At 36.5% G+C, this 17,869-nt stretch overlaps 1 protein-coding gene across 2 annotated transcripts; it reads left to right on the top strand.

Moving 5' to 3' along the window:
• The first annotated feature begins 3,338 nt into the window (after positions 1-3,338).
• LOC113718777 (putative late blight resistance protein homolog R1B-16) lies at positions 3,339-8,204 on the top strand. 2 transcript variants are annotated; one of them, XM_027243693.2, is made up of 3 exons: positions 3,339-3,923; positions 4,625-6,815; positions 7,937-8,204. In XM_027243693.2, the coding sequence occupies exons 1-2, from the start codon at positions 3,471-3,473 to the stop codon at positions 6,782-6,784; spliced, it is 2,613 nt and encodes an 870-aa protein (XP_027099494.1). In that variant the 5' UTR covers positions 3,339-3,470; the 3' UTR covers positions 6,785-6,815; positions 7,937-8,204. The 2 variants fall into 2 exon arrangements, with proteins under 2 accessions (XP_027099494.1, XP_027099493.1); XM_027243692.2 differs by having other exon boundaries at positions 7,934-8,204.
• The last annotated feature ends 9,665 nt before the right edge of the window (positions 8,205-17,869 follow it).

The following is a 17,869-nucleotide window of genomic DNA, read 5'->3' as shown; positions in this document are numbered from 1 at the left end:
TGATGATTCAGGTAGATATTATTGTCAATTTTAATCCAAGTTTCTATAAATCCGTTAAACAAATTCTAGAATGAAATCATGACTTTGATCTTTGACTCCACTTCGTAAAAACTGTGTGTTAGCACATGAAATCATATGTGAGTCAAGTGCCCCTTTGACGAAAAAGTTTTTTTTTTTTTTCAATAATCGAAATTACTGGAAATCAAACAACAAAGTTAGATTGACGAAAAAGTTTTTTGACAAAAGCCAAGACGGCTTTTCTACGGGAGTCCGCAGCTGCCTCTTTGGACATTGACAAATATTTGTGTGTGAGAGAAGATGAGATTACTATTAATCACACAAATATGAAACACCTTCGACTCGTATATTGAAAATGGTACAAATTCTACGAAGAAATGTCTTTACAACATCCAAAGTACGCTCTCACTAGTTTTTCAAATTTTTTTCTCACTATTCTCGCCCCTCCCCTACTAAGGGGAAAAAAAAATTAAAACATGATCTGTGACACTTATATTTTTCAATTTTTTTTTCTCTTTGATAAACACAGCGTACTATGCTTTTCGTACGGCAAAGATTATTAAATAAAAGTGCAAGATTAAGAGTAAACCAAACTATTCATCTTTAAAACTAATCCAATTTGATTGTCACAAAGTTAACATGGTCTGAGCTAATCGGTGACAGAGCCAGGGACTTTTTCTTTGGGAGTCAAAATTTTCCCTAACAAAATTATTTTAATAAATTATGTTCAAAATAATTTTCATCTATTTAAATATATGACATCTAAAAATATCAAATATCAACTTTAATTATAAAGGTATGTTTATTTTATAAATATGCAACACAGTCATAATGAAAATTAAGATAAGAAATAACCTTTGATTAAATATTTTATAACATCACAAACCATCCAAGTTGCACATTATGAGAACGTACTCCAATATGTCGCCTATGCAATATATATATATATATATAGACACACACACACACATATATAACTATGTGATATAAAAGTAACTTTTTTAATTAAAAAAAAAGATAAAACATACTTTGAAATTTTAACCTTTTTCTTAAAAATAAAATGAGTTTTACGTTCTTTCATATAACTAAATTCATTTATGATTGAATCAGTGCTAAATTTTCCAGCAACTTCCTTTTCTATGTACACAATTAGGCAATATATCATTTAAGAAATTATCTTTCATCTTGTTTCGAAACTTTGTCTTGATTATTTTCATAATTGAAAATGCCTGTTCTGTAATTGGATGAAGAAGAAGATAAGCAAGTCTAATCAATTGAGCTAAATTGTATATTTGTATACTAGCCAACACAGTAATTGTTTCTGATGTAACCCATTGATAATTATGAATTGGGTTTTTTTTATTATAATATGTCAAATTGGATCAATATACTATGGATCATCAAATTTTATGATTAATTTTTTTTGAGAGTTAAATAATTGTCACAATAAAAATAAATAACTTTTTTTGAAGACAAAAATTAATTCAAAGGTGGCTAATTCATATATACATACATATATATATATATATATATAAACTTTCATAATACAAATTAAAATTATAAAAAAAATTAGAGGGAGCTAACTTTATTTTATACATATATTTACATATTTTGAATTAAAATTTTCAAAACTTACAAGATGCCATGCCTCCCTAGCTCCGTCATTGGAGCTAATGTAGGGTAACAATTAACTTAAACTAATCCATTAAAAAATTGGAAAATGTACTAATTATCAGCTAGTGGCGTCCAGGACTGGGGAAGGCCCGCCTAATGGCCTGATGGCTGATGCCATCAAATTTTTACTCACACGTATTCGTCCTGATCTAAAACCTGCTGTGTAAAGAAACATTTATTATAGGGCAAATTATTTGATTGGCCCTTGAACTCTTTATCTAGGTAAAAATAAGTTTCTCATCTATTTTTCACTGACTTTAAGCCCTCGAACTTGATAAATTGGGCACCCATGACCCTTTTAGCCAGTTTCTCCGATTTTGCAAGCCTAAGGCAAATTCACACGAATGCCAATGTGTTTCTTCAAAGGGCATTTTTGTCCACATATTCTAAGCAAAAAGAAAACAACTCCTCATTCTTCCTTCCATTTTACCTGCCCAAACAAGTTGAAACACACCGCCCAAACAAGTCGAACTACGATATTTTACCTGCCCAAACAAGTTGAAACACACCGCCCAAACAAGTCGAACTACGATAGGAAAGGGGGTAAAAGGGTTAGAAGGACAACCGGACTGGAGAACCACTTTCAATAGCACAACACGGTGCCCAGGTAGTGGTAGTAGAACTGAAGTAGTCACGCCACTAGATTCCCTCCCGCAAACTTCTGCTCTCTTCTCCACCTCTCCCACCTGTCCTTCTCCTCCTCCTTCCACTATGCTTTTTTCTACTATTCTCTCACTCACTTGTTTGAAACATCTCACATGGCTGACCTCCAGCCTTCCGATATCATCCCCCCTATAAGTCAAACCACACTGCATTTTCCTTACCCCTTTTCATCCAAACAAGTCAAACTCTAATGTAATACCCAAATCCAAGTTAAACAATAAAAAAGTTCTAACTTTTAATCAAATGTTGATTATTCGTAAATCCCTATTCGTTTTGGGGAAGCATTAAACCTCCGTTGGGTACGACAGCTTCGAATTTGGGAGCAGAAGCCCAATTAGACCTGACCTGCTTGGTGGCGGGCTTCTTGGTCTTGGTCCTTTTAGTGCAGAAGTCGAAGGCGTAACTATTGGTGTTATCGTGGTGGTAGCTGCGGTCGGGGGCAGGGGGCAGCACAGTTGACGAGGTTGGTTAAAGGTCGGGACTTGGAGGTTTTGGCAGCGAGAGAAGGGTCTCTATGGAAGTGCCAAGTTTTGGAGGGGCGACGAGGATGGTAGGAATGATTTTCGAAAGATTGGTGGCCGATTTCACCTAATCGAACACTGGGGCGGCGTTGTCTCTTGGGGGCTAAAATAGTTGGAGGGGGAGGTGATAGTGGCAAAGATATCAGGGAGAGGGAGGGGGCAGGGGAGGTGGTGGAGAAGGAGGAGAAGCAACAGAAGAGAAAGGGGCGGGAGGGGCGGGGATGGGTGGTTCCCTTTTTGCTTAGAAAATGCGGACAAAAATACCCTTTGAAAAAGCACACTGGCATTCGTGTGAATAGGCCTTCCACTTATAAAATCAAAGAAACTGGCTAAAAGGGTCACGGGTACCCAATTTATCAAGTTCGAGGGCTTAAAGTCAACAAAAAATAGATGAGGGGCTTATTTTTACCTAGACAAAGAGTTCAAGGGCCAATCAGATAATTTGCCCTTTATTATACCATCTCCAAGGCCGAGTCAACTTTCCAGTTCAATGCACATTATTCATGTAACCACTTCAAGGTTCAGAAAAAGTTGAAAGAATAGTACTCTCAAATTGTTCACTCCCAAACCTCCCGAGAGAAAGAAAGAAGAAATATGGCTAATGTTCCAGATAGTGCAGTGGAATTTCTGTTAGGAAATCTCAAGGAGTTAATCCAATACCAATCTGATTTGATCAGTGGAGTGAAGGACAACGTTGAAGTGCTTGGCAAAGATCTTGAGCTTCTGAAAGCCTTCATCAAGGACTGTACACAGAAGCAAACCAACAGCGCAGTCCTTGAAAACGTGGTCGGCGAGATCAAGTCTGTGGTTTATGATGCTGAGGATGCGATAGAGACATACATAGTTCGTGTTTCCTTGCAAAAACGTAGGAGTTCAATCAGTAGGGCTCTCCACGCCGTTGATGATGCATCAGAACTTCGACGTGGGAGGAAACAGATCGAGAAAGTGACCAAGTATGTGCGGGACATCTACAAGAACATGGTGCCTCTTGGGATTGAATCTATGCAAATTGTTGAAGCCTCCAGCACGGGTCCAAAGAGGGAAAAGGTAAATGACAGCTTGCTTCATTTTCTGTAAGTATGGATTATGAATTTTGGGATGGAAACAGAAAAGGAAAATACGCCAATAAAAGAAATGAATACAGCATTTTTTTTTTAAATTTTTGTCCAACTTTTCACTCCTACCAAAATCCAGAAATTCTTTGCAAGAAAATTTATCCTTTTTGTCACTGCTTTCCTAGAATCAGAAATGGCGACATACGTATATGGGTGCGAGCTGTTCATTTATTTGTACTAGTGAATCCTCTTGTACTCTTCTGAGCAAGAACTACCATTTAGATCTGACTCTGTTGATGGTATAAGATGTTACTTTGTTACCTATATGGTTTGTCAACCTAAACAATTAAAGCAGAGGGCAAAAAAGGTTGGTGACTGCAACTTAAAAATTCAAACTGATTGATTTAATTAGATATTGACTAAGATTTCGATTACCTGAAAATTTGCAACATTTGGGTTTTCCGACAAGAGTTGGCCCCTCCCAATATCATTGCTATACCTAATAGCGTCAAGACCCATTGCAACCAATCAATTTCTTTTTATGGTTATGGTGGAAGACTAGTAATTTCTAGTTCTGTTTTATTCGTATTTGATCATTTCACCATTCAATTGTGTTTGCATGTACCTGATTAATCTTGTTTCATCCTGAACTGGCATCAACTCTTTTTGATGACTTTTCTCCTCATGTAATAGATCGTTATGGTGGAGGAAGAAAATGTCATTGGCCTTGAGGATGAGTCACAAAAAATGATCGACCTTCTCACTCGGGGACCACGGCGGCTACAGGTAATCTCAATTGTTGGAATGTTTGGGCTGGGGAAGACAACACTAGCTAGAAAGATATTCAATGATTCAAAAGTTGCATATAATTTCCATCTTCGAGCATTTGTTAATGTTTCTCAAGAATACAATAGAAGGGAAGTGCTCCTGAGAATTCTCAACAGCTTTGGCCATGTCACTGAAGAAAGGAAAAAAATGCCAGACGAAGACTTGGCGCAACTAATTAATATGCAATTAAAGAAGATGAGGTACTTGATTGTGCTGGATGATGTTTGGACCACGGAAGCATGGGATGATCTCAAGCGTGCTTTTCCTGACGATGGTAACGGCAGCAGAGTGGTTATAACTAGCCAAAACAAATCTGTAGCACTTCATGCTAATGCAGAGATTGGACCCTATTATATGCGATTTCTGCATCCAGAGGAAAGTCGAATGTTACTACGGCATAAGGTTTTCGGTCAGAGTGAACTCCCAGAAGAGCTCGAGGAACATGAAGTACGCATTCTGCAGCGATGCGGCGGATTGCCGTTAGCTATTGTCGTACTAGCAGGTATACTGTTGAATCATAGACACAACCTTCGCTGGTGGGAGAGGGTATCTGAAGGTATGACAGAATATATTGCAAGGGATATGTCGCAAATGTTTGATGTAATCAAATTGAGTTACAATAACTTGCCTCACCACTTAAAACCATGCTTTCTCTACATGGGGGTCTTTCGAGAAGACTATGATATCCCTGTCTGGAGATTGCTGCGATTATGGATTGCTGAAGGTTTTATAGGAAGCCATCAAAGTATTAGCTTAGAAGATCTAGCGGAGTATTACTTGATGGACCTAGTTGACAAGAATTTAGTGATGGTGGGACGCAGAAGTTCGGATGGTCGTATTAAAACTTGTCGAATTCATGACACATTGCGTGACTTTTGCAAGATGGAGGCAAGAAAAGAAAATCTTTTCCATGAAATGAAAGAGTTTTCCCAATCTGTAAGCTCTTCTTCGGATGCTTTCCGCCGCATATGTGTTAATGATTCTGTTTTAGATTACATAGGATCAAGACCATTTGGTCCACATGTCCGCTCTTTTCTCTGCTTTGCCAAGGAAGAAATCCCTATGCCTGTAGAATATGTCTCATCCATCCCTAGGGCCTTCAAATTGCTTAGAGTTCTGGAAATCAGATCAATAATTCTCACTCGTTTTCCTTCGGGCCTATTTCAGCTTATTCTTCTGAAGTATATTGCCATCTGTTGTCATTTCAAGGTCCTTCCTGAGAAAATGTTGGATCTTTGGAACTTGCAGACTGTTATCATTGAAACATCATCTCTTATCCTTGATATAAAAGCAGATATTTGGAAAATGACTCATCTAAGGCATCTGCACACTAATGCATCGGCATGTGTGCAGAAGTCCAAGGACGAGGCCATGAGCAGTTCAAACCTTCGAACCCTTTCTACAATCTCACCAGAAAGTTGCACGAAAGAAGTGTTTGACAGGACTCCTAAGCTCAAGAAATTGGGTATCCGTGGGAAATTAGCTGGTCTTTTCAATGCCAGAGGTGAATCTAGCTTGTTTGATAGTCTTTCCAGATTGCAAGAGCTTGAAAATCTGAAGCTATTGAATTCTGATCAAACATTCGAGTTACAACAACTTCCTTCACCAACCAAGTTTCCAAGAAGGCTGAAAAAGTTGACCCTACTAAACACCTCGCTTGATTGGGTACATATGTCTACACTGGGGAAATTGGAGATGCTTGAGGTGATCAAATTGAAAGACAATGCATTCAAGGGAGAAAGATGGAAAACAGAAGATGAGGGTTTTCCAAATCTGAAAGTATTGCATATAGGTCATACAGATTTGAAGGTATGGGAGACTTCAGCTGATCATTTTCCAAAGCTGGAAAGCCTTTTCCTACGGCACTGCACTGTCCTTGAGGCTCTCCCACCTGAATTTGGAGAAATATCCACTCTCCAAGAAATTGAGCTGTATTGTACCAGTTCCAAGTTGGTTACCTCAGCAAGGGAAATTCAGCAGAATTTTGGCTCTGACCTTAAGCTCCTCTTTTATCCTCCAGAATAGGGATCTCCACAACAACTAGCTTCCTTAATTGGTTAGCAAAACATTTTGCCCTCTACTCATTGCATTTACCTCCCATGTGTTTTTGATTTCCTTATGTGCACATAAATCTCGTTTCTTCATCATTTTGGTTGTATGCAACTTTTTTTCAATTTTGTTTTGCATTTTCATCCAACTGTACAGTAATAAACTTAACCACTGAGATTGGCCCAATGATCAAGGAGGAGCTTTTGATGTTTTCTCCATTGCCAGGTTCAGAGTTTGAAATCTAAATCTTGCAGTTGGAAGTAGGAAAAGATGTAAGGAGGGGTGGGAGGATAAAAAGGGGAAAAAAAAAAAGAACTTACTTCTAGAGGCAGAGCCAGGAACACCAACAGGGGCTGTCACCCCGCTAAACCTTTGAAACAATTCATTTGGACCTATATAATTTATTTTAACTCCTTTTACCCCTCAAAACTGTTGTTGAATATCTTCACCCCCGGGTGCCAAAAACAAAGTTTCATTTTAAACATATTTCTATTCTCTCTCCTCTTTAAATACATTTTTGCTCCATCAACTTCCTTTAAGAACAAATAAAACTGTACACTTTCAAACTTTTTCAGTAAAATGTTAGTAGGAAAACTATAATCAAATAAATTTATTTATGATTTTTTTCCATTTTATGGGAATAAAACAGGAAAGGAAAAGGCATATTTGAAGAATGTTTTTAACGTCATCATAATTTGAACCTTATAACATCTAAAATGTAGTTTGAATAATACCATATTATTTACAAATAATTACTTTTTTCTATTTGAAAACCATATGGCAAGCAAGAAAAGGGTCAATTCATGTTAAGTTTCATTTGGAGTACAAATTATCTTTTAAAAAAAAATATATATATATATATTAAATATAAGCATGAAAATAAAACTTGTTATATATTACCTAGATAACTCATATAAAGATTTTCTTATATGCTAAATTCCTCCACCCCTCCCCCTCTTATCAAATCTTGGTTCCGCTATTGCTTACTTCCTAAATTAATATCTCGTAGATACCCTTTGACTTTAATTCTGCATGCGAATTTATCAGCACTTTAACTATAAAGCTTTTTGCGTAAATAACTCATGTGCAAGCATTGATGCTTTGTGTTTCCCTTTTCATTTTCAGCAGGTCTATCTTGAAGAAACAAGGCCAAAGAGCCATCATGCCATGTGAAAGATTCAGAAGCAATTAAGACAAATTGGTGGTAGTTTTCTCAGTGCCTGGATATATATAATCTGTCTATTTTCTAAGGATTGCGGTCATAAAATTCGACTTCTGCCCGTGTATAAATTTTGGGGTTTCTTTCTTATATTTTTCCTTTTTTCTCTTTTGGTTGTGACGATTAATAATGCTCCCTGGCTAATTTGCAAATTCATTCCATAATATCTGTTTTTAAGGTCCTCTTCATCAGCGACTTGCATAAGATAATCCCATCATATATGCGATCAATGAAATTACGGACAATAAGATTTCATTCCTTGAATTGATGAGGCCTACTACTTTTCCATAACTTCTCTTTTCATAATATTAGATTCATGGGTTTATACAATAACTATTCTCCAAGAAATTCTCTCACCAACACTTGATTAATTTCTAAATTCACCACTTAAAATTTTCTTTCCTTTTGTTGTCATAATTTCTGAAGCCTATCCTAAGAACAACGCATATTCTGATAAACATTTCCATTGTAAAAGGAAACTAACTTCCACAAAATTATCTCCTAACATGAAGCATCAAAGCTAGTTAAATTCCTATTTTATTCTTTTAGGAATTCTCTTAATTACATAAATGGAAGCAAGAATCATATAGATTTGATGGTTAGAATATTTTTGGGAAAGCATTAATCTTGATGGGGCGAAGGGTCACTGGAGGGGGCCCCGAAGGGTGAAACTTGCATCTGATTCTAGATCGATGAATGGCCTGAAGAAGTGCAAAAACAGAGAGCAACAAGTCGTGGATGTGATCAGTGAACTACCGGATGATATTCTTCGTTGAATTATATCGTTTCTGCCGCTTAAAGCTGCAGCGAGAGTAAGTGCTTGATGTTGATGCGTCCAAAGCGTTAGACAAGATGGCAGGAATACAAGCCATATCAGTGAAAAAGCATAGCAAATTTGCAAAAGGGTAAGGCTCAAGTATATTAAGCGGGTGAACAATGTGCTGCTATATATCACACAAATCCTTGACATTGCTTGATGAATTCAGGGTTTGTTTTGATTTGGACAGACATTCCCATGAACATTGACCAGTGGCTTCAGTATGCCTTTGCATGGCGAGTTGATTGGCTAGAATTGGACTTGTTAAGAGTTTGACGAGCTGTTTCGTTGTTACTTTAACGCGTATACTTTTTCACTTGACTCCATTGGCCTGAGCGGTCATGCTGGTGAATCTGTTGAGTTCAATTCCCTCAGAACCCTGAGTTTGATGGGCGTGAAATGTGTCCGGCAAAATTCTTGAAATTCTACTTGCACAAACTACCCATTGCTTGTTTGTGTGACTAGTAGTGCAAGGCTGTTACGATTTGATAAATCTTCAAGTCTCAGGTCCATCTCTTGCAATGTTGCAACATCTGGAGATAGTTTATTGTACCAAATTAAAATCGGTCATTTTCTGGGATACAAATCTAGTCTCACTGCAATTACTCAAGCGCACTCTCTAGTCTCTAGTGCTTGATAATGCCCCCGGGCTACTTAGCGAAGGATGCTGTTTCTTGGCTTTCCTGCTCTGCCTGTTGAACCTGGAGGTTCTTACCTTATCCACCTACTTGTCTTATGAAAAATTAAAGCTCCATGAACTTCCTCGCCTACCTAAGCAAGCAACCTTACTAACTAATCAAGCATCAGAAGATGTTAGCTTCATTGGATTTACGTCTTTGATCAGGACATCACCAAACGTGGAGAAGTTTGAGCTGAAGGTAAAATGGAACCCGGATATTGTAAGAAAACTCAATCAGAAATTCAAGAAAGGTGTCAGTTGTCCGTTCCAACATCCTAAAGTGGGGGATGTTATGGTCGTCAAAGTGGTCTCGAACTTGTTAGGTACTTCCTAGAAAATGCAGTGTTGGCCCATTTTACAATAGAGATGCTATAGTCATATGCTTTTCGCGCGGGTCTTATATGTTTGTTACGTCAAAAATATAGATGTTATCTCATCCGTACAATTTGAAATTAAGCAGCGTTGGCCCATTTTAGGCAATTTATTATTTGAGACAACCGTTCCTATCCTTTGTCCGGTGCTCGTTAACTAACTACTTACATTGTACCCCATAAACATGTTAATTTACAATTTCCACTTGCATTGACCTGGATGAATGTCAACCTCACAGTAGTACTGCATATTTCACAGCATGCATGTGAAAATCAGGCCAATCCATCATTCAAATTTGTGGGAAAGCTGAGCATTTGCTTCCCGATAAAGGGTAAAATCCCTGGACTATTATCACTAATTTCAAGTAGAAGCAGTCGAATCAGGTTCAAGTCATTTTGAAAATCATTGGGAAAAATAAGCATATTTCCCTGATGGAAGGTAAAATCCGAGGACTAAATCACTCAATTTGCAGTTAGAAAATTGTCCAAGTCTTCATGGTCAATCCTCAGACATCTACGTGCGCCCTTTTAGATTGTTGCTGGACTCATAGGCCATTGATTAATCAATATGAAAAGCAGCTTTCCTGACAGGTCGTTGAATCTGTGCAATAATAATAATAAAAACCTAAATACTATTAAAAGCAGTCAATAATTAATTTTAGGTACTGGAGCAGAGACTCTAAGTGTGCAATGGGTTACTTGATTCACCCTGTTTCCGAAGAGTTTGCTTAATCCGATATACTAGAATTAATTAGTTGACAAAAATTACTAATTAGTAGACAGTGACGAGTAGGGTCGTCTCCTCAGGGACTGGAAATATTTGACTCTTTTAAATTCCAATGGGTAAGGGGGAATTTCACCAGAATAAAACTAGAAAACAATTAAACAATTCAACTAAAAATAAATAATTAATTAGCACGAATATAGCAGGAATTATTTAAATTAGATTGCACGTTCCCCTAATGTGTAAACACACCAGTTGCCACTAATATTAATCAATCCAATAATTACGGATTTAATTGGCTAAATTGGCATGAGATTAATAAATCACATTGAACATCGGGCCATTGACATCCAATTAATAAAATAATCTCATGAAAATTCAAGTAGACAACGTGTAAATATTAATAAATTAAAGAACGCGTGAAAACTAATTAGATCTCACAGATTTTCGAGACTGCACCGTTGAGTTGATCCTTGACTAAATGAAAGGTTTAGCCATGACGCATAAATAAATCTCTATGCAAATTAATGGATTGTAAAGGCATTACGTTTTTTACTAGAAAGTAAGGAATAAAAGATGTTTTTTCCGTTGAAAAATATTCTCGAACAGTTGGCGCGTAGTTGACAAAGGGAAGGAAAGGAAAAACTAAAACTAAAACTATCCTAAGAGCTAGTGATAAGAGCCGCCTATTCGTCTGTTTCTTTTTAAAGCCAAAGATGACTAACGCCTTTCCTATCTTCCGTGGTCCCCACAAATTAGCCACAAGCCCGCCGAATTCTTCTTGTTTTCAAGCCTCCGTGCGTTACTTTCTTTTTTTAGCCGAATGACTAGTGCTCACTTTTCCTTGTCCTTGGTCTCCCGCGGGATTGAAGAAGCTAAGCGCACAAGATGGGCCCTACGAATTAGGGGGCCAAAGTCTCCAAAAGAACGTTCTGCCGCTCCAATCCCCTGTCACTTCTTCAGCCAAATCCGTTTCTTTGTCCCTTGTGGGCCAGGTCCATGGGACTTTTTTGAAGTCTCCCACTTATGAAGCAAGTCCCCCTTTTTTGTAGTTTTCTGCTCCAAATCTCTGAAATTAATTCCAAATACCAAGAATGAGCAGATATCGACGATTAACATAATATTTGACAGGAATAAAAAAATTAATAATAAAATTACTAACAAATAATATCCTATCATTTCCCTAGGCAGCCCGAATTCAAGCTTATCCAGCTGCAAATGACCTTGAAATTGATATGGGCAGCAAACAATTTCGAAAGGCCGAAAATCCCTGTTGGATGATTTGAGCTGTAATTGTTGGGCATCTCAGAAACCCGCACCGGCATCAGTGAGGGGCACCTATAAGTAACACATTTTGAACGAATAGACTGTAATTTCATTGGGACGAAGACCGTGCACATTTCGTTGGGATTAGCTCACTGATGCAGCCATAAGTTTTTGGGACTCTTTCGAGATTCTACTTGGCAAAAAATAATTTGATGCATAATCTTTTCAATTAACCAAAAAAGAATTTGATCATATCATGTCTTTCTTAAAACATCGCAAGTTTTTGCCAAGTGCTGGGAGCTGGGGATGTTATGGTCGTCAAAGTGATCCAGAAAATGCAGTTGCCCTTGAGAAGATGGTAATTGATCATCTTGATCAGCTGCTGAACTTACCTTGGCATCATCCTCAGAGAGAATTGGCAAATTGAGATGGAACAAGATGCCAAACCTCATAGGTAGTAGGTACCTTGTAGCTTATTATTCTGTTATTTGAGAATAATGGACAAAATTTCACAAACCAATTTCAAAAGCCTCAAAATTATTGGGAAAAGTGAGCATATGTTCCCTGATGAAGGGTAAAACCCCAGCACTAAATCACTAAATTTCAGTTAGAAAGCAGTCAAATCTGCATGGTGAATGGTCAGACCAGACCACTAAATGTGGCTGCCTAGATTATTATCAGTGTATCCGATCTGAAAATTGATTGCCCGCATCCAAGAATTCTGTTTATTTTTTTTTTCTCGTTTATTATTTTGGATGAAGAAATTTATGAAAAAGAAAAAATCACTACATTAAAAGATAGAAGATGTTAAAAGCGCATTTTCAATTGCTTACACGAATGAATTCTTAGGAATCACGCATTCATGGGAAGCTACTAGTAGCAAAATTCCAATACGAGCCTCCTCTGTAGTAAGAATATAGAGATTTTATTTATTGAATCGTTTCGGTTATTTTTCTTTTTGAATCTCTCTCTCTCTCTCTCTCTGTGGATAAATGAGAGGTTTTAAATTCATAACTTTTTATTTACAATTCTTTCCATTTTACCACTCAACCCAATCCTCCCCTTATTAAATTCATAACCATATTATTGTAATGCGTCAGAATTTCCATAACTTGACAAGATGAACTCTGAAAATGCTTCTGACACTCTTAATCTCGATTATATTTAACAATTTTCCAAATATATCTACATATCTATGATAGGCCACTCCCAGGCCTTCTTAGACTTGGTGGTGCGGGAGGTCAAGGATTCGAATCTTGCCTTCTACCAAAAAATTGTCACAATATGTGACGGTCTTCATTGGCCATTTTCGATGGAGTTTTTATTCACATCGAATTCCCTCCCCCTCCCCTCTAGATTAGGTTAGATTAGCTTATAGGAATCCTATTGTTACGACAAAAAAAAATACATATCTATGACAGGATCTCGCTCGACAGATAGGAACAGAACAGGTGTAGAAAGGAATGGCAGGGTTAAAAAATACATATCTATAAGGGGTTTTGTTAAAACATGTTAGGGCACAGCTGACACGTAATTGTCTGCCTCATCAATTTGGTAGCCCTTTGGCGTTTGCCTTGTCTCCTTATTTGCTCCTTAGAAAGGTACATGGAGCCTCTTTTCAATCTGACCGGCAGTTCTCGCGAAGACCGTGCACATTTCGTTGGGGTTAATTTTATGATAAGAATAATTTTTGTATAATCTATTTAGTGAACCAAAGAAGGCCTTTCTTGTATCATGTTAAAGAGCATCGTTTACTTCATTTTAAGTTGACTGACCAAGATTAAGAATCCTTACTGGCAAAAAAACGTGCCACAATTCTGCTGCCCGAAATAATTGGAGTATATTTTTGGCTAGTAGTATCTCGTCTCCTTGACCAAAACGCTTGTTATTTTATTCTGTCCACACCTAAAAATTTCTTCGTTTACACTTCAACCATTTATATAAAATTAGATCATCACGTGGCCCCATTAGACTTCTTTTTTTTTTTTTTTGGTGATACGATAGAATTTCTATAACCTAAACTAGTCTATTCTAAGGGGAGGATGTGGAGACTCGATGTGAATAGAAACTCCATCGAAACTGATCAATGAAAACCGTCACATATTGTGATAAATTTTGTGACCGTCACAAATTTTGTGGCCCCATTAGACTTCGAAAGGGCGCTTTCTTTGTTTTTAGGAATTCAAACTTTCTATTGGAGAAAAGTCAGCATACGTGTACAACTTCCACAAATGGAACTTTTTTTTTTTTTTTTGTCAAAAAACACAAATGGAACTTGTATGTCTTTTTCCATCAACTAAGAACGAAAAAAGAAAATAAATAAAAGAAGGAAATACCCGTGTTAGAAAATTTATCTGGGGAGGTACAACTATGTCATGCCTTTTTTTTTTTTTTTTCAAGTGTAAGTATTGGAGTTTGAACTCGAGATTTCTCACTTATATCTCTTCCTTTCAAACTATTCAATCTATTCCTCTCTCCTCCATCATGCCCGGTGACAATAGGTCTAAAAGAAACAACTCGTGTATTTAAACATGGCAATTCCACTTGAGATAAAGTAAGTTATCTTGCCAATAAGACATGAAATAAAATAATAGTAATATTATTTCAATTATTGCAATATTTTATGCTCGAAGACCTTCACAAGTTGAACAGATTTTTACAAAAAGAATGATTAGTGGACATTGCTCCAATTTGTCAATTAAATTAAGAGTTCACATCATGATTAACAAGGTCATCTACCATCTTTCATGACATGGATTTAATTGCCCTCAGGGGCTTGGTCTGGTGGTTGAGATTGCTGAAGATGGAGATTCAGGTCCCTGGTTCGAACCTTGCTGCCAGCAAGTTGCTGAGGGTGGTGAATAGTCTGCGGGGTCCACTCCCTGCGGGACACACCTAAAAAACAAAAAAATGACATGGATTTAATTAAAACAGATGGTTAAATGAAGCTAATGCAATGAATTAAAAAAGCTGGGAATTCCCTCACGTTTGATTTATGGCCTAATCCAGATAATTGAACTGACGTATATGTATATTATTATCGTCAAGATTACTAAGGCTTTTGAAATCAGAATTTCATCAAGTTTTTTTTTTTTTAAACAGTGCTCTCTCTTTAGTCATAAAAACTTATTTTAAGTTTTAGCTTCTTAAGTTAACTGAAATTGGACTGACATTCTACCCCCATACACGGGGTTTGTCCAAAAAAATAAAAAATAGATAATTGAGATTGGTCAATAGAGTATTGAGCAAACAAATGTTTTGCTTAATCTAAAATCATACAAAAAAAGGAAGTGAAGGCCTCACTGAAGTAGCCTCAAGAAAAGAAGATTTTATTAGAGGGACACCAGAATTTTTTCTTCATTGTCAATTTTAATATGGTAATTGACTTGAGATTTCAAATTCAGCGAAGTACACTATTGAAACTACAATCGTACTATGATGGGAAAATGCATACCATATAGATATAGGTTTAACCTCCCAATTTCTAGAACCCATAAATTATGCTTTAAAAAACCACTACAATAGCTTGAGGCAAGACCCAGACAAAAGTTTTTCAAAGAGGCCCATTTCCGAGAAAGCAGAGAGTTTCCTTATGCAGCCTAATGATGGCACTTAAGGACAGAAATTTCCAAGATTGGTCAAGTGTAAATGCAGAAATTTTGCAGGTGTGGACGGATTAGAACAACGTGTAATATGGTCAAGGAGACGAGATTCGACTTGCCAAAGAACAACTTTGGCTACTTCAGTCCTGAGTTAAGGCTACTTCAGTCCTGAGTTAACCAGCAGCCTTTGGCAATGCATTAAGGCTTGGTGCCACAATTAAATGTGGCCATGTTTAAAAAATTCAGGCGGGTGTGTTGTGCACCCGTTTGGTCCGATAGTGGTTCAATTCCTTTCGGATTACTTCAAGACCTCTTCCGGCCCTCCCCCTCGCTATAGTGTAGGACGCTATCGTATCGACAAAAAAAAAAAAAAAAAAAAACTTCAATACTGAGTTTCTGACTTCATTTCTCATATGGTTCTAGTTTAGACGAAATGGTTATTTGATCAATACTCTAGCTACCAATCCAAAGTGATTTAGAAGCCAAAACATAAAATAGATTTTTAAGAGAAAGCACTAAGGTTAGAAAAACCTTGATGAAAACTTTTGGACCAGGAGAAAAGGCATGCGAAAGCAAAGAAATATTATACATCAATTTGATTAACAGGATTAGGCAATAATGCAGTAAAAGAATCAGATAATTCAAACTTGAGGGAATTCCCAGCTGTTTTAATGCATTGCATTAGATCCATTTAACCATCTGTTTAATCAAATGTCATTCCACTCACTTAATTGCACAGTTGGCTTAATTGCTCAATTCCACAAGCAAGATTATACAAAGAATTAGTTTTGACGTTTCAATCACTAATGAAATACGAGCTATATTTGTGATCCTCAGCAACCAATAGAAATTAATTAATCCATGTGATGAAAGATGGTAGATAACCTTGTTAGTCATGATGTGAACTCTTAATTTAATTAGCAAATTGGATCAACGTCCACTAATCATTCTATTGCAAAAACTTGTTCAACTGGTGAAGGTCTCACCCACAAAATATTGTGATGATTGAAACAGTATTGTTATTTTATTGCACGTTTTATTGGTAAGATAACTTATTTTGTCTCAAGTTGCAATGCCATCTTTAAATACATGAATTGTTTCTCCTTAGCCCTACTGTCACCAGGAATGGCAGAGTTGTACCTCGCTAAATAAATTTTCTAATACAGGTTTTTCTTTCTTTTATTTATTTTTTCTACAAACATGACCAGCTCTTTTGGTGCTTAGCTGATGGAAAAAGAAATCATTCCATATGTGGAAGTTGTACTCGAAATTGGGATGGAGGTGATATGAGTTCTAAATCATAGTACAGGTCGTTGGATAGTGAATTATTTGGAATAATTTTTTGAAAAAAAAAATATATTGTAACACTTTTTTGATGTGATGTAGATGAAATATAAAGATAATTGAAAAATGTGTTGATGATGTAAGAAAACAAATTATACAAATAATTTACAATCCAAACAAGCCCATTATTATATTCTTAGTCCAACTCAAGTGTGCCGAGATAGAAAAGAATTATTGTAATAATTTTTTATGATGTGAGTGCAGATACAAGTGAGATACAAAAGTGAATAAAGAATGTGCAATGACACTAAAGACAAAAATATATTTAAAATGGCAATATTACCCAAAGTCTATGAATATTTTCTCAGCGCTTCCCCCTGATTCACTTAATTTGGAAGTACTAAAGACAAAAATATCATAAACATTCAAAATTTTAGAAAAATAAAATTGTAAAACAAAAAAGATATGTGACAAAGTGCTAAAAACACATACAAACACACACAAAACCAAAATAGATAAGTCAAAAACAAAATAGAGTTTTCGTGCAATTAGCAATAAGAATTCTGTAAAAGGCAGTCAAACCTAAAAAGGAGAGAAACTAAGAAATAGAAAAACAAAAATAGAAAGCTGCTACAATTCTTATGGCCTCCAGATAATTGTTAGGAAATTGGTTTAAATTCTTTTAGGTAGATTTCTTATTTGGTGTGGGAAGTAGATAGTTTCCTAATTGGATTTAGTTACTTGAAATAGTAGTCAAGTAAAGCTCTATTTAGCAGGAATTAGATGTTATTTCCTACTCTATATAAGTTTAAGAAATAATATTTGTTTCCAATTGTTATTTGATTTTTTTGGCAGTAATGTTCCCTATAAATACGTGGGTTGACATACTACACAAGAGACACACAAGACACACACAAGGAGACACAAGAAGCATTATGTAATTTTATACATGGGGTGTGAGAGATGGTTCTTGGGAGATGAGAGATGGTATACAAGGGTTGGATTTGGATTCAAGTTGTATTCTTGTATAGGGTTTTCCTCTCATAATAAAGAATAGGTTTCTCTCCGTGGATGTAGGCTCAATGGTGGAGTCGAATCA

Source organism: Coffea arabica, chromosome 11e (genome assembly GCF_036785885.1).
Source record: "Coffea arabica cultivar ET-39 chromosome 11e, Coffea Arabica ET-39 HiFi, whole genome shotgun sequence".
Lineage (NCBI taxonomy): Eukaryota > Viridiplantae > Streptophyta > Magnoliopsida > Gentianales > Rubiaceae > Coffea > Coffea arabica.
This window is presented reverse-complemented; position numbering and strand designations above follow the sequence as displayed.